At 36.7% G+C, this 25,103-nt stretch overlaps 1 protein-coding gene across 1 annotated transcript; it reads left to right on the top strand.

The window, feature by feature from the left end:
• The first annotated feature begins 58 nt into the window (after window positions 1-58).
• On the top strand, window positions 59-24,299 carry ddx10 (DEAD (Asp-Glu-Ala-Asp) box polypeptide 10). The gene is made up of 18 exons (XM_058758905.1): window positions 59-340; window positions 864-924; window positions 1,007-1,137; window positions 1,236-1,394; window positions 1,494-1,614; window positions 1,978-2,167; window positions 2,537-2,663; window positions 3,396-3,558; window positions 3,649-3,733; window positions 4,442-4,543; window positions 5,735-5,822; window positions 6,124-6,212; window positions 7,025-7,376; window positions 9,192-9,311; window positions 9,385-9,549; window positions 12,728-12,784; window positions 16,274-16,434; window positions 23,991-24,299. The coding sequence occupies exons 1-18, from the start codon at window positions 155-157 to the stop codon at window positions 24,190-24,192; spliced, it is 2,559 nt and encodes an 852-aa protein (XP_058614888.1). The 5' UTR covers window positions 59-154; the 3' UTR covers window positions 24,193-24,299.
• The last annotated feature ends 804 nt before the right edge of the window (window positions 24,300-25,103 follow it).

Genomic DNA, 25,103 nt, shown 5'->3' with positions numbered 1-25,103 from the left:
GTGGGTCAATAAATGTTTCTCACCGCTCCAGGTCGTTAGATGGCGCTGAGTCACTAACTCAGAAACGCTCACTGCCAGCAAAACATCTCGCGAAGTAAACATTCACGTGTTGTTAAGCTGTTACACACTAGCTAGTCAACGAAAAAGAGTGAAAATGGGGGATAAAAAGGATAAAGAGAAGACACTGATAATCGATGACCCTGTGAAGAATTTTGAGAAATGGAAAAGGAAATACAACAAAACAAAGAAACGAGTCAAACAAGTTGAAAAGACCACCAAGAAAAGCGACTGGGAGGTGGAGAGAGAAAACATACAGAAGCTGGTTAATAAATATTCGGAGGTGAGATATCATGAGGCTGATATTACAAAGCTTTTCTGACTTCTTGTACAGTACTTGTTTCTAGGGATTGCCACGTGTTTACATACCTGTTATGCAGCTGTTGTGGCATCTGGCTTGACAGATCTGTCTTTTGACATTTAAAAGCAGTGTTTACAAGTACTAGTCCTTTGGATGTTGTGTGACACAACATGCTTGAAGTGTTGCTGATGGTTGTTTCTGGTCAGGAAATCTGTCAGCACAGGTCTTCACATAAACATGAAACTGTTTTATTGGTGGTCAGTGGTTTTTAGTCCTGGGACAGAACAGGCCAAGTAACAGATATAAGAATTTACATATCTAGGTTTTGGATTCATTTGATCCAGCATGTTAAGTAATCAGACGTGTTGCAGTGTTCTGCATCATCCATTTGATGTGGTGTTGTTGTTGAGATTTATAATAGTCCTAATATCCTTCATCAGACACCTAATTCATCTTAAAACATGCCACACTGTGATTGTTTTGACATGAGTAACCGTTTTCCCAGATAAATCCCAAAGAGGCTGTGAAGTTCTCTGATTTTCCACTCTCAAAAAAGACTCTGAGAGGTGAGCAAACTTGATTATTTGCATGTTAACAAGTTCACTTATATCTTCTTAATCTTAATGATGCTCTTGATCATGCCATCAGGTCTTCTTGAGGCTCAGTACAGGCAGCCCACAGAGATTCAGAGGCAGACGATTGGCTTTGCTTTGCGAGGGAGAGATGTTCTTGGTGCTGCAAAGACTGGCTCTGGAAAGACTTTGGCCTTCCTCATCCCGGTAAGCAATAGAGCAGTGGTGACGTATTTTTGTTGGCCAACTTGGAAGTTAGCAAACATAATTTTGGAGCCTCTCTAATGCACTGTGACTGTGTCCAGGTTTTGGAGTGTTTGTACCGTGAACAGTGGACTTCGATGGATGGCCTCGGCGCTCTCATCATCTCTCCCACCCGAGAGCTGGCCTATCAGACCTTTGAGGTGTTGAGGAAGGTCGGCAAGAACCATGAATTTTCTGCTGGTCTTGTAATTGGTGGAAAGGTGTGTCTCTCTTGTCTTTAGTGATTGGTATGGTTCTTGCATATTTTTGTCAAGGTTTTTATGTTGTAAATATTGGGTATTCTATTTCAATGACTCCAGGATCTGAAAGATGAATCAGAAAAAATCCATCGGACCAATATCATTATCTGCACTCCAGGACGTCTGCTGCAGCACATGGACGAGACGGCCACCTTTCATGCTTCAGATCTGCACATGCTTGGTAAGGCGATGCTTAGAAAGAGTTTTAAATACACTGGCCCTCAAAAGTTTGGGGTCAATAAGATTTTTATTTTGATCAAAGCATTTATTTGATAATTACACCCGTCTTCAGTGTCACATGATCCTTCAGAAATCATTTTAATTGGCTGATTTGGTGTTCAAGATACATTTCTTATTACCAGTGTTAAACCGTTGTGCTGCTTATTATTTTTGTGGAAATCGCAGTACATTTTTGTCAGAATTCATCAATTTATAGAATCTCTTTGACCTCAAACTTTATACAGCAAACAGTGGTGTTTGTGTGCAGTTCTTATTTTCAGCCCCTTACTTTAAATAACATGACATAATTTCTCTTCCATGGTAGTACTTGATGAAGCCGACAGAATTCTGGACATGGGTTTCGCCGACACACTCAATGCCATTATTGAAAACCTTCCCAAAACACGGCAGACCCTTCTCTTCTCTGCCACTCAAACCAAGTCCGTCAAAGATCTGGCCAGACTGAGCCTCAAGAACCCAGAGTATGTGTGGGTCCATGAGCAGGCCAAGTTCAGGTAAGATCATGGTTTTATAGTAATTTATGTTGGGCATCTGTGTTAGTCAGCCTGCTCTTAAAGAGAGAGTTCACCCAGAAATGAAAATTGTGTCATCATTTACTGAACTTCATGTTGTTCCAAACCTGTATGAATTTCTTTATTCTTTAGAACACACAAAAAATTTTTAAGAATGTTGGTAACCAAACAAACTGACTTCCCTAGTATTGAAAAAAATTCTGTGGAAGTCAAGGACTACCAGCAACTGTTTGGTTACCCTGCTTTCTTCCAAATATCTTCTTATTGTTTTGAGGGGGTGGTCAATACCTTTAATGTCTTTTTAACATCATGGATGGACATGAAGCTCTTAAACGCTGATCTTCTCTGCAGTACACCAGCCACTCTGGAACAGAACTATGTGGTGTGTGAGCTGCACCAGAAAGTCAACATGCTCTTCTCGTTTCTGAGGAGTCACCTTAAGAAGAAGATCATAGTTTTTTTTGCCTGCTGCAAAGAGGTAACAATTTCTGTAGTACATCTCAGTGTCTGTTCTCATAGAATAGAATGGGTTTTAAAAGTCTGAAATCACTAGTAAAAATGATATAATATTACTATTTTTTGTGTGTGTGTGTGTGTGTGTGTGTGTTAAATAAAATTTTTTAAAAAGAATTAAAATTTTTCACATTATGAGTATTATTGTTTATTGTTTAGACTTTCATTTAAAATTGTCTTGCAGTACTGTTCGAAAGAACCTGTAAAACTTTCTTGAGTCTCTTATGCTCACCAAGGTTGCATTTAGTTCAAAAATGTAAAATAAAAAATACACTTGAAAACAGTAACATTTTGAAATATTTTCATTTACCATAACATCTTTTTTAAATTTGAATATATTTTAAAATGTAATATGTATGATTGCAAAGCTGAATTTGCAGCATTACTTGTCTTCAGTGTCACATGATTGTTTAGAAATCATTCTAATATGCTGATATGCTGCTTAAGAAACATTTCTTATTATCATCAGTGTTGAAACCAGTTGTGCTGCTTAATTTTTAGTTTTTCATGAATAGAAAGTTAAGAATAACATAATTTTTTGTAAAATTATAAATATTTTCACTGTTTAATCAATTAAATGCATGCTTGCTGAACAAAAGTATTGATCAAAAAAAGTTTTGATTGATAGTGTGTATATGTATATGTTATCAGTAATGTAATGATGATGAAATGTACTGTACTGTACTGTACTGTGCAGGTTCAGTATCTGTTCCGGGTCTTCTGCCGGTTGCGTCCGGGTATCTCCGTACTTGCTTTGCATGGCAAACAGCAGCAGATGAAGAGAGTGGAGGTTTATAATGACTTTGTCCGCAAGACCTCAGCCGTCCTCTTTGCCACAGACATCGCTGCCAGAGGACTTGGTAATGGAAATTTATTCTGTGGAAAAAACAGAAGTGTTTTGCACAGCCGTAACTGTAACGCATTTAATGTGTTTTTGTTTGTGGTCCTAGACTTCCCTGCCGTGAACTGGGTGCTGCAGTTTGACTGTCCTGAAGATGCAAACACCTACATCCACAGAGTTGGCAGAACAGCTAGGTACCACTGATAAATGGTTTTAATCTGTATTCAGCGACGGTTAATTTTTAAAAAAGCATCGTAAGAATCTTAACAGGAATTTGACATTTGCATAAGAGTGTTTTATCTGTAGCACTAGATGGCAGATTTGAACTGTTCCTCATCACTTCCATGTTTCTAATACATATGGAAACAATGTTAACATTGGAATTAAGCTCTTACATAAAATCATATTTAACCACTGTACAGATTTGTGTATTTACACTGGACACACGATGGATTAACAGCAGCTCAGCTATTGAGTTTTTCCATTTTTGGGCTCTGGCTTGACTTGTTACAGTCTCACCTTGAGGGCAAGTATTAGGCACTGGATACCTACAGAAACATGTCAAGTTTCTCAGCGCTTAGAGCGAGGTCCACCCAGCTGCCAGCTTCACTCTCTTTTCTCTGTGCTACATTTGTCTTTTCAGTGTGGAATTGATATTCTCAGTAACTCCCCTTCATAGATCACCGCCCTCTGCAGAAAGCTCATGAGCTTTAACACGAACGCTCACAGAGCTGAGAATTTAAAAAAAGAGAAACGGTTGTGTGAGAGGCCTGTATTGCAGCAGACCACCTAGTGTGACCTTAAAGGGGATAGTCATTCCAAACCTGATGGCACAGTTTAGAGGACATTCTGAGTGAAATATTCCTTTAACACACACATTCGCTTTCTCTCTTTCTCTGCAGGTATAAGGAGGGAGGCGAAGCTCTTCTTGTCCTATTGCCCTCAGAGGAGAAGGGCATGATTGCACAGCTTCAAGAGAAGAAAGTTCCCATTAACAAAATTGAGTGAGTGCATCTCTCCTTTCCTGTGTGACTGCATGCAGTCAGATGCGCAGGGAAAATAAGATGAGCTAGGAAATGAGTTTTGTCAGTGTTTTAATGTGTGACATGTTCATCAGTGTTTAGCAGAGACTGTATGCATAGGCTTTGTGAATACTAGAGGAAGCTACATGCATGCTGAGAATGAAAGATGATCATCTCACAATGATCATAGTGATGTCTGCTGTGAGAATTCAGCTGCAGTCACAGTCTCCACAGGCCTGATTTTATGTTTACTGTTAGTCTGTGTTACTGTATTCACAGAAATGTCCCAATTTAACCAGAATGCTCAGTTAATTTAGTTGAATTTGCAACTGCATTTACAAACATCAGTGCCTGACTGGAATGGGCAAAAAATCCCACAGTTTGTGTTTATTTAAAATATGATTTCATTGAAATCCCTGTTTGTGTGTAATGGTCTGGTGTCCCAGTACTTTTGGTTATTTAGTGTATATTCCATAATTAGACACTTTTATTTAAAGCAACTTATGTCACTATATATTCAGCAGCCATTTTTATCATATTTGGACAGTTGTTGTTGTTTTTTTTCTTTCAAAGCAGCATGTGATGATTTCAATTTCAATTAAACATTTTATATCACATGAAATATAATAATATGAAATAATGCAAAATATAATGCAAATAATATAAAATATGGTACTTCTGTTTTTTTTTTATCATTTATTTGTTTTATAGCTTTTTGAGTATTTGTTTATTTATGTGTGTGTTGAATGATAAACCATTTCATTGTTAATAAACTGTTTTTGATAGTTTGATCAATTTTAATAAACTCTATTTTTTTTACTTTGGCTACACTTTATTTCAAGGTGTCCTTGTTACAGTCTAATTATACATTTAAGTACTGAACAATTTAAGTAAGTATTTATTAACTACATGTACTTACTATATGGTTAGGGATAGGATTAGGGTTACTTGTATGTCATTATGCATAGTTAATTGTTATTATAATAGTAAGTTCACGTAATATGTGTAAAAAGGACACCTTAAAATAAAGTGTTAGTTTTTAAAACGTTTAAACTTTCATCCAATCATAAATACGTTGGACCCTGTTTACACCTGCACTGACCTCTTGACAGATGTTAATACCAGGTTTAAACAAGGTCTTTGACTTAATCATTTGTTTTAATTCATTCACAGCGTGAACCCAGAGAAGTTGGTGTCCGTCCAGCAGAAGTTGGAGGCCTTCCTGGCACAGGAGAAGGAGCAGAAGGAACGAGCACAGAGGGTAAGGCCTGAGGAGACCTGACTTCCTGTGCGGTCTGTCACACTTCGTCAAACACTATAGGTTGATGTTATGCTGTAGAGCAGAGCCATGCTTTTAGGATAATCTGATTGTCTGCCTCACGCTCAGGGCTGAGCTTTGTGAGGCTCATTATAGAGAGAAGAACAGCATGAAATGTAATCGGGCAAATTGCTGCCATGAAACGCCTGCTTGTGCACTCTCACTAATGTGTTTATCAGAGATAAGTTTTCAGATTTTATCCTCCGTAATGCCTCTTCTCTTTTTCCCCTCCTCTCAACGGCAGTGTTTTGTGTCCTACCTCCGCTCCGTCTATCTGATGAAGAACAAAGACGTCTTTGATGTTTTCCAGCTCAAACTCACAGAATATGCCATGTGAGTGGATGCTGTGAAGTAATGCCCAGCAGTCCTCTGTGTAAATGTGTTTGTGTGTGTGCCATGTGTGTCCACTTTGAACACACTCTTGAGGACTTCACATTGCATTGTTATGCAATTAAATCTTCCAAAAAGAAACCATCACCATCTGTTTTGAAAACAGAGTCAATTATTGTTTAATACAATTATTTTATTCATAATTCATTATAGTCTAGTAGTTAGTGTCCATAATCTTGTCTCTATTTCCCCATATCCTGTCCAAAACTGTCTTTTTTTAATAAAAATCGTCAAAAAAGTGTTACCTAAAATTAGTAAATAATGACCTGTAACTGTAAATTCAGCAGTCTTATTTCTGATCACACTTGAACAGTTAATTTTAAAGCAGCAGGTACCTTTTAATTTATTTTAAAAATTTGCTTTAATATAAAAAATATATAAATGTTTTGTTCTAAAAGCTATATATATATCTTTTTTTTTTCCCATCTGCAAATGTCTCTATTAATAAAAAGTGGCAAAAAGAACTGAAATAGTAAAAAAACATGTCTATCACTATATTCAGTAATCGTTTATAATCATATTTGAGCAGTTCCTTTCTTTTAAAACAGCATATAACTGTTTTAATTTTTAAACATTTTGAATTTTTTTAATGCGCATTTTGTATATTATATAATATATATATTTTATTATAAATGCTTTATTTTTTACAAACCGTTTTTAAACTAAAAGTGGCAAAAAGTACTAAAATGGGATTCTAAAAAATGCATTCGATTTTATGTCAAGCTGACAAGTTTGTATGGTCTTGTCGCTGTCAGGTCACTGGGTTTGGCGGTGGCTCCGCGAGTCCGTTTCCTCAATAAGGCCCAGCAACAGAAGAGTGGAGTGACACAGGACAACAGCGGCGCTGCAGGTCATGAGTCTGAAGATGAGCTGAAGAGTTTCAAAGCCCAACTCAAAGGAGAGCAGTCTAAGTCTCAGTCCTCACAGTCTGAGGAAGAAGAGGAAGAAGAGGAGGAGGAGGAGGAGGAGGAGGAGGAGACGTTAAAGCCTGCAGCTGTGCTATGTGGCTTAAATGAAGAGGATGAGGATGACCAGGAAGATCAGGACCTACTGACTGTCAAGCGTAAAGATGTGTTCAATATCAATGAAGAGAGCCAGGATGATGAGGTAAATAAACAGCACACATCTGGTGTAATTACAGTTATTGCACATTTCTGATGGGCTGTGCTTTGTGAACACAGGAATTGTTACCAGTTAAGTGGTCCCATTTCAATATAAATGGTTGCCTAAGGCAATTTCATGGCTGTATGTTTGATTTTATGCACCTGCTAGTAATAAGTGTGACTGAAATAGCTCAAACTATTAATTAGAGGAAACTATCTGCATACTTTTGGCTTTATAACAGAGTAATAGTCACATTTTGCCATGCAGAAACAGGACGTTCCTGAATGCATCATTTGCATGTATTTTAACATAACGCAGGACTTTAATTGAGAATACAGAGTCACAAATAATCTATAAAAAGGTATGAATACAAATTAAACACTTCAGCTTTATCTTTAACTTGAAACATGGAAAATAATTAATGCAGCTTGTCTTTGTAACTGTGGGTAGATTGTGTCTGTGGTGCTTGAGAAATGGACACTTTTTTTCAGTCATCTTCCTCCTAACGTCTCTGCTGTTGTGACCCATTGCACTGTGATTCAGAAGAGCTTCTATTCGAGTTCTGTGTATACTTTGCGTTCAGTGCACGTTGTTTTAATAGGCCTCCAGATATGAAGACATGCTAAATTATGTAACTCTCCTCTGAATATGCTTTTGAGACGCAATTAACATGACTCCTGTGCAGACCTGGCAGGTTTATGAGAGACGCGGACCTGTGAGTCATGTCAAAATTGCCTGATTTGTCTTGAGGCTCCACAATCAAATACTGCAGTACAGTCAGAGATATATATATATATTTTAAATAATATTAAAATAACTGTAAAACTTTCCATGCAGCTACTTTGCCGAAACAAGAGCTGTCAGTTGTGTTAATTTAGTCCTATAATTTATTGTTCTTATTAAAAATGATTAATTATTTGGTGTTCTTATTAGTATTTTAAAGGATAATGATTTTTTTAAACTGACCGAACATGACAGTACATTTTTCAGTCATGGTTTTCACAAAACTATGACGCAGCAGCTGTTTTCAACATTTAAGAAATGTTTCTTAAACATATTCGGCATATTAAAATGATTTCTAAAGGATCACGCGCCACTGAAGACTGGAGTATAATGGCTGCTAAAAATTCACAGGAATAAATTCATTGTAAAGTATAGAAAACAACAATTATTTTACAATATTACTGCTTTCACTGTATTTTTGATACATGCATATAAAGAATTAAACAATGAAAAAGCAACAACTTCATAGCATAATTTATAATTAAGTAAAATATGGAAATAAAATGCAATATGTAGATTTCTAAAGACATTTTTACATCTATTTAATTATTACATATTACAATAATAAAATGTCTTTGAATTATCATCTTTTGCTGGCTTTTCTTCGCAAATGTGGATAAATTGATTAGTCAACACTTTGTAAATGATTTTGATTTTTATAGCCAACAGTCAACAGTTTTTGTTCAAATTTGATGCACAAGGGCTAAAGGCTGTTACGGTGTTACTGAACAAGTGTGAGATGAACAAGTATCTTTTTTCGAGTTTGCAGAGTGTTTAAGTGGAAAGTGGTTTTCCTCAAGATCTGATCCTTTTCACATCTCATCAGCAATCAACTTTAATGACTACAGAGGAGAAAGTAATATTGTGGAGTGGTGTTGGGTGTCTCGGTGTCCTGGTTGAATAACAGGATCGAATGAACTGCTTTTGGAGCTCTTTTATGAATTCTCTTTTTTTTAATCTTGGCCCCAAGGAGGTATAAATGACAGCTTTTATAATTACATCTGGTTATGTAAACTAAGTTTTCTCTTTCTTTAGGGCACAGATGCTGAGGCCAAGAATAAGAAACAAAAGGAATCCAAATTCAAAGATGCAAAGAAAATACAGAAAAAGAACTTCAAGGTCAACACTAAGAAGATATTCACTGAGGAGGGAGAGGTTTGTATTATCAGAAACACATTACTGAGAGTCATAAAAAGCAGTGTAAATTAACTGTGATGTATGTGTGCAGGTGGTGCAGCAGTGGCCTCCGTTCCAAAGGGCCGTGGTACCAGATGAAGAGGAGGAGGAGGAGACGTCTGGCATTAACGTGGAAGCAGCCAAAGAGCGGCTTCGCAAGGAAGACCAGGAGTTTGACAAGATCGAATACCGTCGTAAAATCAAAGAGAAACATAGGGTGAGATCGACCGTACCATCATATTTTCCATCCTCCTGGTTCATGCCAAGTTTATATAGCTGCTTCTTGAATCAAAAGGCTTCTTTGAATCACTTTATTTATTGTGTTCAGCTTCAGGTGTTCAGTTTAAAGTAATATTGAAGGAGCTGAGGGTAATGGGCAATCGAAAAGACACTCTGGCCCTGTGGCTGGTGCTCTTGCAGGTTCAGGCAAATCGAAATAACTGAGATGCCTGTGCAGGCAGCGTGGCTTGAAGCTCCAGGCATCAGTGCTGAGATTGGGCCTCTGACTTATTACTGTAGTTCTGAGTATTGGACAAGCTTTTAAAAGATTGCTCTCCGGCAAAATCACACCATTTGCGTCGTTCCAGCAAAGTGTTTTCTCGTTGAGAGTCAAGTATGGTGAAATGCATCCCTAGTTTATGTCTGATGTAGTTTTCAGTTTATTTGTTTTTTTGAAATCGATCGCTGGGAGAGTGTAGCTTAGTGAGAAAGCACAGAAGTAATGGGATCTATTTCTATAATGGGATATGGAGCAGATGAGCACCATGTTCTTTATGTCCTATTTTGGTGGCCCGTCTTCATTCCAGTTAAACCTAGAGATGGTTTTTAGTAGATTTTTGCCGTTTTTTTTTTTTTTACGATAGAGTACAGATTTGAAAGATCAAAGATTTGAACTTGTGGCAATCACATGAACATTATGGCTTAATATGTCTGCTAACCAGTAGACCAGGGTTTTCCAAACTGTAATTAAATAAAAATAGTAATTAAATAAAAATGAATAATTAATTAAATAATTATTAGAATAAAAACTGTCAAAATAAAATACTTGCTCGAAAGATTAAATGTTTTACAGACAAATAATTAATCATAAAAAAAGTAATGCTTTTTTATTAAAAACTCAAAAACCCTTACTAAAAATAATAAATATTTTATTTGTTTACCTGCATGTCATGTGACTATTAACCTACATTAGTGAATCATGAGAATGCAAATTTGTTGTTAAATTATCCAAATAATAAATTCAAATCTCAGGTGTACTTCAAGCAAATATTTTGTCATAAGCTTTGACTTGGCTTGGTTTTTACCAAGCATTTAACCAGATGAGTCATCCATTTAAAAACAAATATTAAACTCAAAGTAAAATAAGATGCAGCAGCATTTAGTTTTGTTGTCGCATGGTATTTCATTAAATAAAAATGTTGTTTTACGTAATCTCTGAAACAACGATTTCTTCTGAAACTTTACGTGTTATATGTATTGTTCCCCAATAGCCACACAGCTATTTAGCCCATGTTTTGGCAAACTCTAATTCTGGTCAGGCTCTATTTTAGTATGTAATGGCCAAAATTTAAAAAAAATATATATATATATATTTTGCTCAGAAATACATCAAATTGTGGAATTAAGTTGTGTTCTAAACTAAATTCTCTTTGATTTTAATGAGCTGAAGCTGAATATTTGGCCCTATTTTTTGTAAACGGAGAGGTTGTTGTTATGTTAACCCAGCATAGTACATTTTAAATCTTTCACTTCTCAGCCAAGCAAAAACTAAAATAAAACATGCTGGTGCCAGTCTCTCCTGCCAATTTCTCCTGCCAGTTCTGTCAAGTACTGACATGCAGACTGGCATACAGTAAAAACTATTTATTTTTATTTTTTTCATTTTTTTTCTCTGAAAGTCACGAGGCAGAAGACATTGTCTTGTGTCTGTGAACATTCCTGTGAAAAGCCTAAACATCCTAATCCATTTTGATTTTGTATTTTGTGCTGTCAGAGACTTTGAAAGGCAGCTACCCAGTAATCCATCAGATACGTGAACATGCTCATTAATCAGACACGCTAGGCTCGCTGGTGCCTTTGTTTTATATTCCCTCATGGAATCTTTATTACTCCAGCAGAACAACATTTGTAGCTGAACCCTGAGACTAACATCATGCATAGGGTTTTTTCTGTTCCTTTAAAACCGCTGATGGGTTTTTCTGTGACGTATGCCAAGTCAGCGACTCAAGATGTGTCAGTAAAGTTTAGTCCTTAGACCTCCTAAGCTATTAATATCAAACTTCTGCATTTTTTTAATGAGAATATAGTTTTATACAGTACCGCAGTGTTCTTGCGGATCTGTGGGAGGATAATAACCTATTTATAGAGTTTTTAGATAGAAGAATGTTCCTGGCTTTCTAAAATATGTTCAGGTCATATTCACACTTAAACTGTCATTAGAACTTTTTTTATTTATTTAAGAAACTGTTATAGTTAACTGAAACTAATAGCAAAAAAAAGTCACATGAAACTAAAATAACACCAGAAGAAACACCTGAAATACTTTTTAATAAACAGTAGTGGTTGTTTGAAATTAAGTATTTAAATAAAAAAAGATCTCCAATGATCTCTGTATTTAAAAAATGTTAGTTTAAATGTTTGGTAACACTTTATTATTACTAGCATACTGGATATTTATTAGTACTTATAAATCACATATTGATGCCTTATTCTGCATGACCATATTTTAGATCCCTTAATCCTACCTAACATTAACAGCTTCCTTACTAACTAATAATAAGCAGCAAATTAGAAGTTTGTTCAGAGAAAACTCTTAGTTAATAGTGAATATTTGTTCTGTATTCTAAAGTGTTACCAAATGTGTTATGCAATATATTATTACATATTTAATGGCAACCCAGCACTGTCACTGACTTTGATTTTGTGGCACTGATATTTGTGCAATGACGTATCTAAGTGAACTGATGGATACGTTTCCACATTTAGCAGCATTTGACATTTCGAAAGTAATGAAAAGCCAATGAAATGCACTTGACATTGGGTTTATTACACTCTCAGAGCTCTGATTTCCACTCAGCCCTCAACCTCTTAATATTTCCTGTCTCCCAGACATCTGTAAGTCGCTAGTAATGTGTATAGTTGTGTCTGATAGTCCAGTCGCCCCTTCATATTGGAAAGTGCCACAAGACAATCATCAAGTCCTGTTCGTTCTCTCTCTGAAAGAAATGCAGAGCACTGAAGTTAAATTGTGCTTTCTTTTCCCTGAGTCTGTGTAATCATTTCAACCCCTTGCTGTTTGACATGTTTATGAGATTGTGGCGTGACCAAATATAAGTACCTGAACACCTATTTATTAAGTCGTTTCTCTTTCTCTCTCTCTCTCTCGTTTTCAACAGGAGAAAAGACTGAAGGAGAAAGCAGCTCGGAGGGAAGCGAGCAAACAGCATAAAGAGGTACGTCAACCATAGCTCAAAATCATCTTGAAAGCTGGATGTTAATTATGATAGCCAGTATTGTATGTGAATTAAAGCAACAGCACATTTAAAGCAAATCTGAGGATCTGAAAGGTCCATAAAATGGTTTTCACAGGAAGTCAGAGGGGAATGATGCCCCTCAGTTTCTGGCCTTTCCCTCCCACAGACAACGCATAATTCACAGGATGGCAGCTGTCATGTGTCCCGTCTCTCTCTGCCTGTCCTCGCTGGGGGATTGAGCTCTGCGCATCCATATGGAAATGCAGCTGCTGCTTTCCTCTCGTTTGTCATCTGATCAATGCAGCGGTCTGTCCAAGAATGCGTGACTATTCATCACCACCCTAACAATGAATCTCAGCACTCTTTTAGCATTCACTCATTCCTTTGACTTAACAGCCAGACTGGTGGTCGATCTGTCCGTCATTACACGTGGTCCAGATTAATTTAGAGAGCTATTGAATTGCCCTTTTGACAGCATATGCTGTAACAGATAGCAGTGCCGCTTCATTTCCTGTCAGTTTCACTTCTTTTGGGGCTCCTCTCGAGACGTTTGAGAAAATAGATGGACTCTACAGAGTCTTGTTGCTCAATCGGTGACAGTCATTACAGAGAAATTCGTTAATGTAACTCCATTTGTTTTCAAAAAACTTCAAAATGCTCTGTTACCCTTCCTTAATTTCATTTGTAGAAGGTTGCCACAGTCACGGAAAATATGCCTAAATTCACTGTTCACAGCATATATACCCTACTGTTCAAAAGTTTTTGGAAGAAGTCCCTTATGCTTACTAAGGCTGCATTTATTTGATCAAAAATGCAGTAGAAACAGTGAAATATTATTACAATTTAAAATAACTGCTTTCTCTTTTAATATATTAGACAGTGTCATTTATTCCTGTGACGGCAAAGCTGGATTTTCAGCGCCATTACTCCAGTCTTCAGTGTCACATGATCCTTCAGAAATCATTCTAATATGATGATTTGCCACTCAAGAAATATTTCTTATTATTAACAGTGTTGAAAGCAGTTTTGCTGCCTAAAGTTTTTGTGGAAATAGTGATACATTTTTCTATAGGATTATATGATGATTTAAAGGGGACATCAGATGAAAAAAATCACTTTTACTTGGTGTTTGAACATAAATGTGTGCTGGCAGTGTGTGTACATAACCACCCTATAATGATAACCAACCCAGTGCTCTTTTTTTTTTTTTTCTTTTTTTTTTTTTTTTTTAAATCACCTCAAATCATAAGCACTGTCTCAGCAGGGGTAGACAAGAATGGCTCCTAAGCGATTGAGGTGTTGTTTTTGTAAGTAATAATAAACATAGCAGTCATCATTTACTCCTGACATCTGAGCTGCTGAAGATGCAGTGGATTACTTTTGTTTTTGAAGTGAATGCGCCCCCTATCTACCTAAATGTGTTTGTTCACGCGAATCATTCATGATCCAGCCTCACATACAGAAGAAGTGAATATAAGTTTATGAATCCTTGCAAGTCACCTTTCCTAATAATGTGCTTGTTAGTAAGTTCCACGATGAATGCGGCTAAAGTTTACAGCCACCGAGAACTGCTTGCCACCCCACGGAAGAGAGGGGCGGGGCGAGCAGTAGCTCATTAGCATTTAAAGGGACATGTACCGAAACAGGTCGCTGTGAACAGAGCTGTTTTTGACAGGGTAAAAATGGTTTAATTTTTGATCATTTTAATGTATCCTTGCAGAATAAAAGTATTAATTTCTTTAAAAAAAAATACTGACCAGAAACAATTGAATGGTAGAGTACTATTTATTGTCATTTTAGTGTATTTAATTTTTTTTTCTAGTTTTGTTTTAAGTTCTTGCTTTATTCCAGAGTCTTTTATACTGACCCCCGTTTATGGCTGTTCTCGTTCTCTGGCATTATTCAGCACACACAGACACATCTGTTCAAAGCACAGGTCTGTCAGCAGAATTCAAATGGGTCTTACAAAGCATGATTAGATTACAGCACAGGCAGAAGCACCGCTGAATACAGAGTATCCTGTACCTGAAGAAACCCCATATCAGGTCCAAGCACAGATATACACGGTCCCCCTAACCAAATCTTTGATGGCAAAACGCTGTACTACACTGTAGATTATTCAGACGAAGTACCACCCACTTAGACATGATGACGTCAACCTGTAAAGTGACCAAGTTCATTTTATATGATTTTCATTTTGTTACTTTATACCACATATATATATAGATTATACCACATTACCCTGGCACAGACAATTCAGCCTCTACCAATATGGGCAGTCTGTTTAGATGTGCATAGTACTGTAGATCTGCGAATTTACACAGTGTGGATGTAGATTTATGGAGTGTATGAAACAAGGTAGAAAAACCGTTTGGCCACAGATATTTGTTTTTCTTTGTCTTAAACCAAAGAAGAAAAGGTCAGAGCACGGGGCAAGGCTGCACACCATAGACCTTATCAGGATTAAGAAGCTTGCCTGAGGACACAGCAAGTCAGTCCGGAGGTGGAGCAGACCAGTGGGAAAATAAAGCTGGTTGTGACCAGCCCAAGGTCTGAGTTGTTAGGTTTTTGAAACTTTTAATGAACAAAGAGAGGGCTGGAATCGATTCCTTCACCACTATCGCTGGAGGAAATGGACACACTTTGGTTGTAAATGATCAAAGACCTGACATATTTAGGGAGATGGTATCCATTGAACAGGATGTGAAGTACCTCTAATGGCCACAAGTGCATTTATAATACCTAGAGAGATCTATCCATTAGCTTTCTCAATGGCAGTTGCTTGGCTGGTGCAGGCAAAATTTGTACCTTTAGGGATACAACAGCTCATCACTTACCCTCAAAAGGACATCTTTTCACCTTATGTGCCACTAAAAGGTTCGTAGTAGTACCATAAGGGTACATATTACTACTCTAAGTTACTAATATGCAACTTTTAGGGGTAAATGTGTTAAGTTACTACATCTTCAAAAATTAATAGGATAGTCCACTCAAAAATTAACCCTGTCATCATTTACTCACCTTCATGTTGTTCCAAATCTATATGACCTTTTATTTTCTGTGGAGAATAAAATATATCTTGAAAAATGTTGGTAACCAAGCTGTTTTGGTTCCCATTATCTTCCATTGTACAAAAAATTACAATGAAAATCATTAGGAATCAAAACTGTTGTGTTTTTTGTTTTTACATTTTCTTCTAAATATTTTCTTTTTTTGTAAATCATGAGGTCTGCTTAGTATTTACACTACAAATACAATATGTTCACCTGAATTTCTGACCACAGATGGGATCACAAAACATTTAGCACTGTTTGTTCACTGAGATGGTATCACAGGTGTAAACAGGCTGGAGTTAATGGGGATTGAAAATATTAATTGCAAAAAGTGCCATCATATAAGATATCAGATAATCAGTATTAACAATACATAAGTACATTATGTAATTGAAGTATTCTCTCTGTCACACAGGAGAAGAAAGTTGATGATGATGATGATGATGATGACGATGACGATGATGAGGAAGAGGTGGTAGCGTATCTGTCAGGTGCCAATGAAGAATTTGACCCCAACACACTTCCTGATCCCGACAAAGTGCACAACTCCGAGTCCTCCTCTGAGGAGGAAGAAGGGTAAGAATAAAACTTTTGCGAAAATGAATGACTTTCATCACTTTCAAAGGTCGTGCAGCAATTTCATCCCTCAAACCTCTGATTCATCTCAATGAAGACCGATAAGAGTTTTTCATGAAAAGCTAGGAACGTTAAAAAGGCACAGGACGTGGCCTAAAGGATATTGATCCTCTAAAATACAAAAAAAAAAAAAAGTTTCTAATTATGCACAGCTTCAAATTGAATGCCTATATTTGAGCATTGAAGCAAATATCATATTTTCCCCTTATCAGTGCATTGCGGAGGTATGCAGGGCTTTGTGTTGGTGGAAAACTATTACACCAGTAAATCAAGCCAATCAGTCCGACACCACATCACGAGGCCGTAATTATTCCGAAATGAGGAATTGATCCCTCTGATACTTAATTACCGCCTTGGCTTTCTCAGCTCTCTCTGCTTGTATTGAGTTTGTAGCGTTCGATTAGGCTCAGGCATGCTGATCCGGTGTTCTTTTTGTACTGAGGTCCGCTGCAGAATTGCCTCACGGAGGAGGTATCCCTCTACAGGGGAAAATGATTCATGATGATTCATTTTACCCATGGCAGCATTAAGCACAGATCCTTTAGTTGGTTGTAGATAATCTATAAAAATTTATAATTACATCCAGATTTAAAGTGAGAGGCAGGACCATACGTTACGCTTTTTCTTTTTTTTCACACTCACCCTCTCTTTCTCACTTTTTGTCTTTCATTCAGTCCTCTCTTGTAAAACCCGATCACGTCCTCTGTTCTCATTCGCCTTCGGTCTTTCCATCTGATGGCCCGTACTTTTATGTCTCTGTTTTTCTGTCATTCACTCATGTATGTGCATTAAGGACGCTCACTGACACACACACAAACATGTGGGGTGTAGCAGTGCAGGTGATATGGCATAGACAGCAGCAGCAGCTCTGATTAATGACTTGGTGCGGTGTGTTTACTGCATGGCTACACTTACTGAATGCAGGAGAGGCTCCGGCGCTGTAAATCTGATAAATCTCTTTCTTCCTCTTCCTTTGGCTCGCTCTCCCATTTTCTCTTCCGTCATATTGAAAGCTGGTGTTTGGGACTGGAGCCAGAGGCTTCACTAACCCTGAGCTCTTTCCTGTTGCGGGACCTGTCTTCCTGCTTTGCTGTCTTGACCGATACCCCCCTCCCATAAATCTAATGGGATCTTGTTGGCCCTGCCTCACCTCTGCCCCTGCCAGCGCTTTGTGTCCAGAATAGCAAGATGCTGTACAAATCTTTGGAAATATTCCTTAAAGGGAGAGTGTAGTTACAATGAATGCTGAGTTACAGTAAAACGAATGAGTGGTCCATTTATAGAGGTTCAGGAGAAGTTTTTTGAATGATGAATCTGTTCAGTGAATCAGTCGTTCCGGTCAAAAACATTTCTGAATTATTCATTTACGACTCTCTTCTCAATGATTCTGTCTCAGGTTTAAGTAACTGACTTGTCGATCCCATCACAGCAGTTCAATACGGATCATAGGGGGAATGCAACAACTAGGATGGCAAGATTTATTGAAATGAAAACCGATATGCAATATATATTAGTGTGATTATCAAAGCGTAAAAGCTGTGGTTTAATTAAATAAATATTCGCTTCATGAGTGAAGTGCGGTACTGTGTTTACACTCAAATAGCTCATGATCCTGTATTCAGGTTTACAGTAGATGCTACTCACTACAAACTCATCTCTGGATCTACTCTGAATTTAAGTTGCTTAAAATAAAGCAGCCAGGGCTGGGCGATATGGGCAAAAATTCATATCGCTGTATTTTTTTGGTTGATTTTGCAGTATACGGTATACATCTCGGTATTTTCTACGCTTTTGTATTTGGATTAAAATAAATAAACAAATAAAGTGAATGTAACCATATGATATATTATGTTTAAAAAAGGGTTAAAATTACATTATAGCATTGTAACATTGCAATCTAAAAACAAAAATATTGCTTTTAAAGCAGAAGTTAAATTTACCAAACTAAAAATGAAAATAATTTTAAAAAAATGCACAGACTAAAAAGGCTGTTTTGATTACCCCATTACAGTCACTTTATTTAGTGCTATCATACAAATACACTTATTTGTAGGTTTAAAATTCTACATATGACACATTTATTCTCTAACTACAAATATTTCAGCAAAATGTATATTTTAGTCAGAATTATTGCGCCATTGAGCGTCTGTTTGGCGCGCTCGTTCAATGAAGTCTGTGAAGTTTAACGGAGAATCTCAAAGCAGAAGGCTCATGCACTTCTGACAGCAAAATGGAAATATTTCCATGGCTTTCTAACATTTAAAGTTGGAGAATATACCTGTGAAATGTAAGTTATGCATTTAGGAAAACAGCACATCTCAAACACATTAAACAGCGCGAGTCTCTGTCGGAGCCCTTTTAAACTGAAACTAAACTATAGGCTTCTATATCTTATGAGTTTTTAAAGCCCTTCATATAAAGTTTGTCACGTGTTTAGAACATTTTGAACATTTTGGACTTGCTTGCACTAAAAATAAAAGCTTGATGGTTTAATGTTGAAAGCAGTCGCGTAGCTACTTTCATCTGTGGCCCACCCAATAAGAAGTTTGTAATTTTCCAAATGGATGTAATTTATTAAACAATACTAATAAACGTCTTATTTCACTGTAACTTTATTTATTAACAATATTAAACGCTTGTTTTCATGGTCAATTACAGGTCGTTTTCCCTCTTCCTATAGGTGCATCATATGCTTGTCAAAATGATGATTCGTCCGTTTCTGTTAGTCCCACCCACAATGTTATGTTTAGGATGTACTGATGTAATAGTAAAATGTGCACGTTTGTGAAGTTAAATTTGAAAATAGCCTAGTGAAGCAAACATAAATCAGATCAATTCTTTTCAAAAGTAAAAGTCTTAGCAATAAATCCGGACCGTCTACAAATGAAACCCGACAGACCACCTGAGGGTGCTGGATTTATCGATCGGAAACTTCTGAACCAAGTGTGTTTGAAACATCATATTAGCACAGGTACAGTGTTTGATCCACTAAACAGATGCGTCCTTTGTGGAAAGAAACACATAAACGTTGTGCTAGATCCTGGTCGCCACAACAAACTGCATAATTTGCAGCTGCGCACATTTCTGCGGTCCTCGATGTGCGTGAACTGACATTTGATTTATGAAATCATCAGCGAAGCCCAGTTGTTTCACACTGAGGTAATGCTTTTTAATAAACTTCCTTTAGTTAACGTTAGTTAATGCATTAACTAACATTAGCAATACGTTTGTTACCATGTTTATTCATCTTTGTTAACCAGCTCAGGCAAATGTTAACTGATACAACTTTTAATTTTAATAATGTCCTATTAGTAAATTTTGAAATTAACATTAATATAACACATGACTAATGTTAATGCATGCTTTAGAAGTACTGTGTAATGAACCTTGGTGCTCAATTTTTTGTTGGAAATTTGACATGCAGTTTTCATATACACACCTGGCCCACCCAGTTTTATGTAGGCCCACCCACTTAAAAATGTCTGGCTACGCTAGTGGTTGAAAGTAAAGAAATTAAGAGAAAGTATATAATTTTTTTAATTTTTTTTTTTTTTGGTAATACTTTAGTATAGGGACCAATTCTCACTATTAATTAATTGCTTATTAGCATGCCCTAATCCTACCCAATACCTAAATGTAACAACTACCTTATACTAACTATTAATAAGCAGCAAATTAGAAGTTTGAGGCAAAAGTCGTAGTTAGGTTTGTAAATAGCTAGAATTGTACCTTAAAATGAAGTGTGACCAGATTTTCGTACATACACAGTGTTCCTTAAGTGATTTCTGAATTTTGTCATTTACTCACCCTTACATCATTCTAAACCTGTATGACTTTATTTTCTTCTGTGGAACACAGAAGATATTTCAAAGAATGTTGGTAACAGTTTTGTTACCTATTGACTTCCACTGTATGGACCAAAAAAAGACCGAATTTAAATTTTTGGTGAGTTTTCCCTTTAATTTTGATATTTTTACCAGCAGTGCTTTATTTAGTTAGTTGATTTGCACATCCCTAATCCTGAGTCATTGAGCTGCTTGGACCAGCTAATTTGAAACTCTATATGACCAGAAGCCCTTAACAACTTAATGATGTGTGCTAACTACAACCCTGACTGCTATAAACCAGATGATGGATTTTCTCACCTCCAGGTGGTCTCTGGACAGACCTTTAATGATATTAGTTGTCCTGGATGTACAGGAGTACACCATTCATGTATTAACTCGCTTAATTAAGTTAGGACCATTTAAGAACTTCTAAATTAATTAAATGCTGTGCTGACCTGTCATCCTTCCTGGTTTCTTCATGGTTTTATTATGTAAAGGAACTGTGCAGCAAGCACTTTGCATGAGATCCCTAATAAATAACTTGGGCACAAATGCACTAATCCTTCCCTTCAAGTACATATCTCATTACATATAAAACCTTATCTTTTGCAAAGAGTTCAGGAAGGCACAGGAAGTTCTCAACAAAACAGTCTAGCACTCGCAGTGTGCAGCGAAAAACTTGCCACCTTTGATAATTAAGCAGCTCAAAATAATTGTTCTGTTGATTCTGCACAACTCCAAAAATGGTGGAAGTCCAATAACTTTTCTTTACAAAACAGCTTAACTTTTGTTCTTGCTATGAATGTGACTGTTATAGACCAGAGGACAGCTTTTCACACCTCAAAGTCTCTTGACAGGACCTTAATAGTATTACTTGCCCTGGATGTGCATGAATGCACCATTCCAGCCTCATTTAATTAAGTTAAGAATTGTCTGCATTGGCTATCAAGGTCACCCATTCACCTCAACAGCACATAGATGCCTTTAAAATGCAGTGCGCGTTGGTGATAGGAATTGTCAACGCCTCCTAGATGTATCTCAGATGATTGCTTTTGCAAGCGCTTTGGTGCATCAGTGGTCCTGTGGGAAATGTTCAGTGCCTTGTTTTGCAAATGAACGTTCTCCAAAGAAATTTCAGTCAGTTCAAGGAAAGTCCTTTCCTTTCTCAGCGCATATCTATGCTCTGTGGTCTCAGATCGACAGCTGAAAGCTGTTGTTGTATTTAAAGATCAAGTACAAGTATCACATCACAGGATCTCTTGTGTTTACAAGTAGGAGATGGGATGGGTTAAGCTGTGCCTCTTTTACTTAAGTTGTCCTCTAGGCAAAGGGAAATTAGATGCAGGTAAACAAATATGCCTAATTATATTTCGAGGTGTCTCCCTATCAACTGAAATTCAAAAAGAGCATCTTTAATGTAGAGCCATTTTAAAAAAAGTCTTCTCAAAAACTTTTTTTAAAGCAAGATGTTTTTAAATAAAATTGAGCATGCAAAACAAGCAAACATTTCAGTATTATATCCCATTCCAAAGTCATTTGAATGTAGTGTAGGCTATTTTTCATCTTTTTTTTATTAATTTCCTTATATTATTCAAAGGTTTATGGTCAGTAATTTTTTTATTTATTTTTTTAGGAATTAACACTTTTATTCAGCAAGAATGCATGAAATTGATCAAAAGTGATGGTGATAAAACATTTATAATGTTACAAAATGTTTTTATCTCAAATAATGCTGTTCTTTTCAACTTTGTTCAAAGAGTTGTAGCAAATTAGCTTAAATGGGAATTGTATATAAATAATTACAATTAATTATGATTAATTACAATTATTTATATCAGCTGACAGTAATAACTGTAGCAGAATTAAATTGGCATCAACTGATCTGTTCGTCCAGCGACCATTCAGTGTAAGTTCATATCAACTCTAAGAAAGGATATTTTCGTGGCCACAGAAAACACTTTCCTAAGTATTAATGCATTAGAGCATGTAGTAAGGATCGAAAATCGTAAAGGGACATTAATTTGCAAGGCAGAACCAAAAACTCATGTAATTTGTGCACATTTTATTAACTTTTATATAACTTTTATTAACTAAACGCTAACACACATAACTAATCTAAACAAATAAACATACATACACTCACGCGTATATACAAAAGGGGAGCTAAACTGGATGAATGAAGCCATTAGAGAAAACAGAATGCAGTTATGGAAAGAGTCAGTTAACCACCTGAGTAAAACCATCAGCGCAGTTTATAACGGGGTCTATAGCTTATACTAAATCTCTGTTTAGTTTAGTTAGATGTACCATACTTGCACTTCCATGGCTGTTGACGTGTGTCTGGAATGCAGTCTCGGATGAAAAGTCTTGATGGTTTCAAGGTTTTGGACTCGCGATCACGTTCCTCCGGGTTGAAGAGTGATGAATTCCACAAGATGTTATTCTGGTTTTGACCCTTTGTCTGAGAGCATGGTAATTTGCAAAGGGGTTGGATTGGAAGTTGATATACAAACTATTAAAGATTCTTAGGACACTGATATGTTGCATAGGTATCAACATGTAAGATTCACTCTCAATTAGATCATCCGAAGACGAATTGATAGAGACCAGACATGGTATGAGTTAAAATGATATTAACAAGTGATCTATCATAAGCATGCATAAAACCGTATACAATACACAAAAACATATACAAGAACAGTAATAATATACCCAGTGACCTGAATATGTGTGTTAGTTCAAAGAAAGGTTTTTCTATGAATTAATTAGAGAAGAGTCCATTTTTATGGCATAATGTCTTTCCTATAGGAAAGAGGTAGTGAGTGTTGCTCTGCATTTGCATTCCTTTGAGCAGTAAAACTAGTGTTATCTGATGGGTTTCCATGGAACTGGGGGCCTGAAGTCCTTGACATACCTACTGGCACCGAGTATGTGTATTGTGTGAGGGGTCTGTGACTCTTTGTTAATCTAATAACTAACTGATTTGTTAAATCAAATGCAAAGTTGTGTGTCTGATTGGTCCAAATGCTACAGAGTCCTGAAAAATGTATCAATTTTACACAAAAATATTAAGCTGTACTGTTTTTAACAAAAAAAAATTTGAGCACCACATCAGCATATTACATTGATTTCTGAAGGATCATATGGCACTGAAATCTGGGGAAATGATGCTGAAAATAAAATAAAATAAATAATAAATGCAGCATTCCCATCGCAGGAATAAATTGTATTTTAAAATATATTAAAATAGAAAGCATGATTTTCACAGTATTACTGTTTATGCTGTATTCCTGATCAAATACATCTTGGTGAGTATTAATGACTACTTTTAAACATTTAAATTTAGAAAAATATTATCGACCCCAATCTTTAGAACAATAGTGTACATAACAAAGACCTGAGATGGAAAAACTAATTTCCAATTTTCCATGTAGAAAATTAACTTGCGTTTTTATGCAAAAGCCGTTTATCATAAAAATGTTTATTTTTCTCATGTGCATCCCTGACTCGCAGGCAGCAGCATATGAATGATTGCATGACAAAAATTGTGTGCCATTTCCTAGATTAATGGGGTTGACACGGTTTACCCACTGACACTGTATATCTAGCCTATCTTCCCTTTGACTTCTGTCTTCACATCTGTGCATTGACCCTTCTTTGTCTTTGCAGCGCTTCATCAGACCGCGGTGGCAGGAAGAGAAGTTTCAGCAGCGACAGTAGTGAGGATGATGATAGTGATGATGAAGTACGGCAGACACAGGTGGGCAAGAAGAAGCCCAGGAAGGAGTCCACAGTAACTCCTCTGGACACTGGCCTCTCTCTGGCCGAAGACGAGGAGCTTGTGTTGCATTTATTGGGCAGTCACAGCTAGGTCCCTGTACCCACCTTCTCCTCCAGAGTTTCTTATTCATTGTACTTGTATGTCGAGTTTATAAAATGCCCCTTGACTAATAAAATTTATCCTGATTGTGATGGCAACTTTAAAATTCATTGCCGCACATATCTTTATGTGATTTATTTATTATAGTGCAGGTTATAATTTCCTTTTCCTGCCTCTTGCCTTCTTTACATCCTCTCCTCCTCAAGACAGGAATTGAATTCTCAGGTGGCGTCTTGCCAGACAGCCTCAAATTACCTAAAAACTCCTGTTTTGCAGTGAAGCAAAAAAGCAGCACAGCTAATGTCAATCCTGATAGAGAACCGCTGTGAAGTCCCAGGTGCCATCTATAACCTATTACTGTTAAACTACTCTCATTATTTCTGGTTTGAATATTGCCTTCCTGTCACATTGAACTGTCACTTAACGTGTGATTTACTCTCCCTCATTTCAGTGGCAGAAATAGAAATGGAGGGTTCTCGAAGAAAACTTTTTGATTTTGTGACTATTGTCCCTTATTCAACACAAATCCATCTTTCTGAATTGTCTGGTTGTCTGCATTTAGCTGGCTCATGTCAGGTGAGGGATTGGATTAGGTTTATATATAGCCACCGTTTAGCACCAGCATAACGTTGCATTGTGCAATGGTGACCTTATCCAACCCTGATTTTATCAGATCCGTTAACAGCTTCTCAAAGTGCTCTTGAGATCCAATCATTTGCCCACTCTCATTTGGCAGCTGGTTTTCCATAATGACATGGGTTTCAATGCACATTGTTATTACAGCCACTTTTAACTTGGGTATCCTGGGTCATTCCTGTTATACAGTACCACAATGAGTTTTAAAAAATAATTAAGCTTGGATAGTAGTTTAAAGACATATTTCTATAAAATGGTATACCAAA

This window comes from Onychostoma macrolepis, chromosome 21 (genome assembly GCF_012432095.1).
Source record: "Onychostoma macrolepis isolate SWU-2019 chromosome 21, ASM1243209v1, whole genome shotgun sequence".
In the NCBI taxonomy this organism is placed as follows: domain Eukaryota; kingdom Metazoa; phylum Chordata; class Actinopteri; order Cypriniformes; family Cyprinidae; genus Onychostoma; species Onychostoma macrolepis.
Note: the sequence above shows the minus strand (reverse complement) of the source record. Positions and strands in the feature narration are given on the sequence as shown.

Coding starts and splice junctions, on each gene's coding strand:
- ddx10 (XM_058758905.1), top strand. CDS start 155: ATGGGGGATAAAAAGGATAAAGAGAAGACACTGATAATCGATGACCCT. Junction 3,734..4,441: donor AGAGTTGGCAGAACAGCTAG/GTACCACTGATA, acceptor CTTTCTCTGCAG/GTATAAGGAGGGAGGCGAAG. Junction 5,823..6,123: donor AGAAGGAACGAGCACAGAGG/GTAAGGCCTGAG, acceptor TCTCAACGGCAG/TGTTTTGTGTCCTACCTCCG.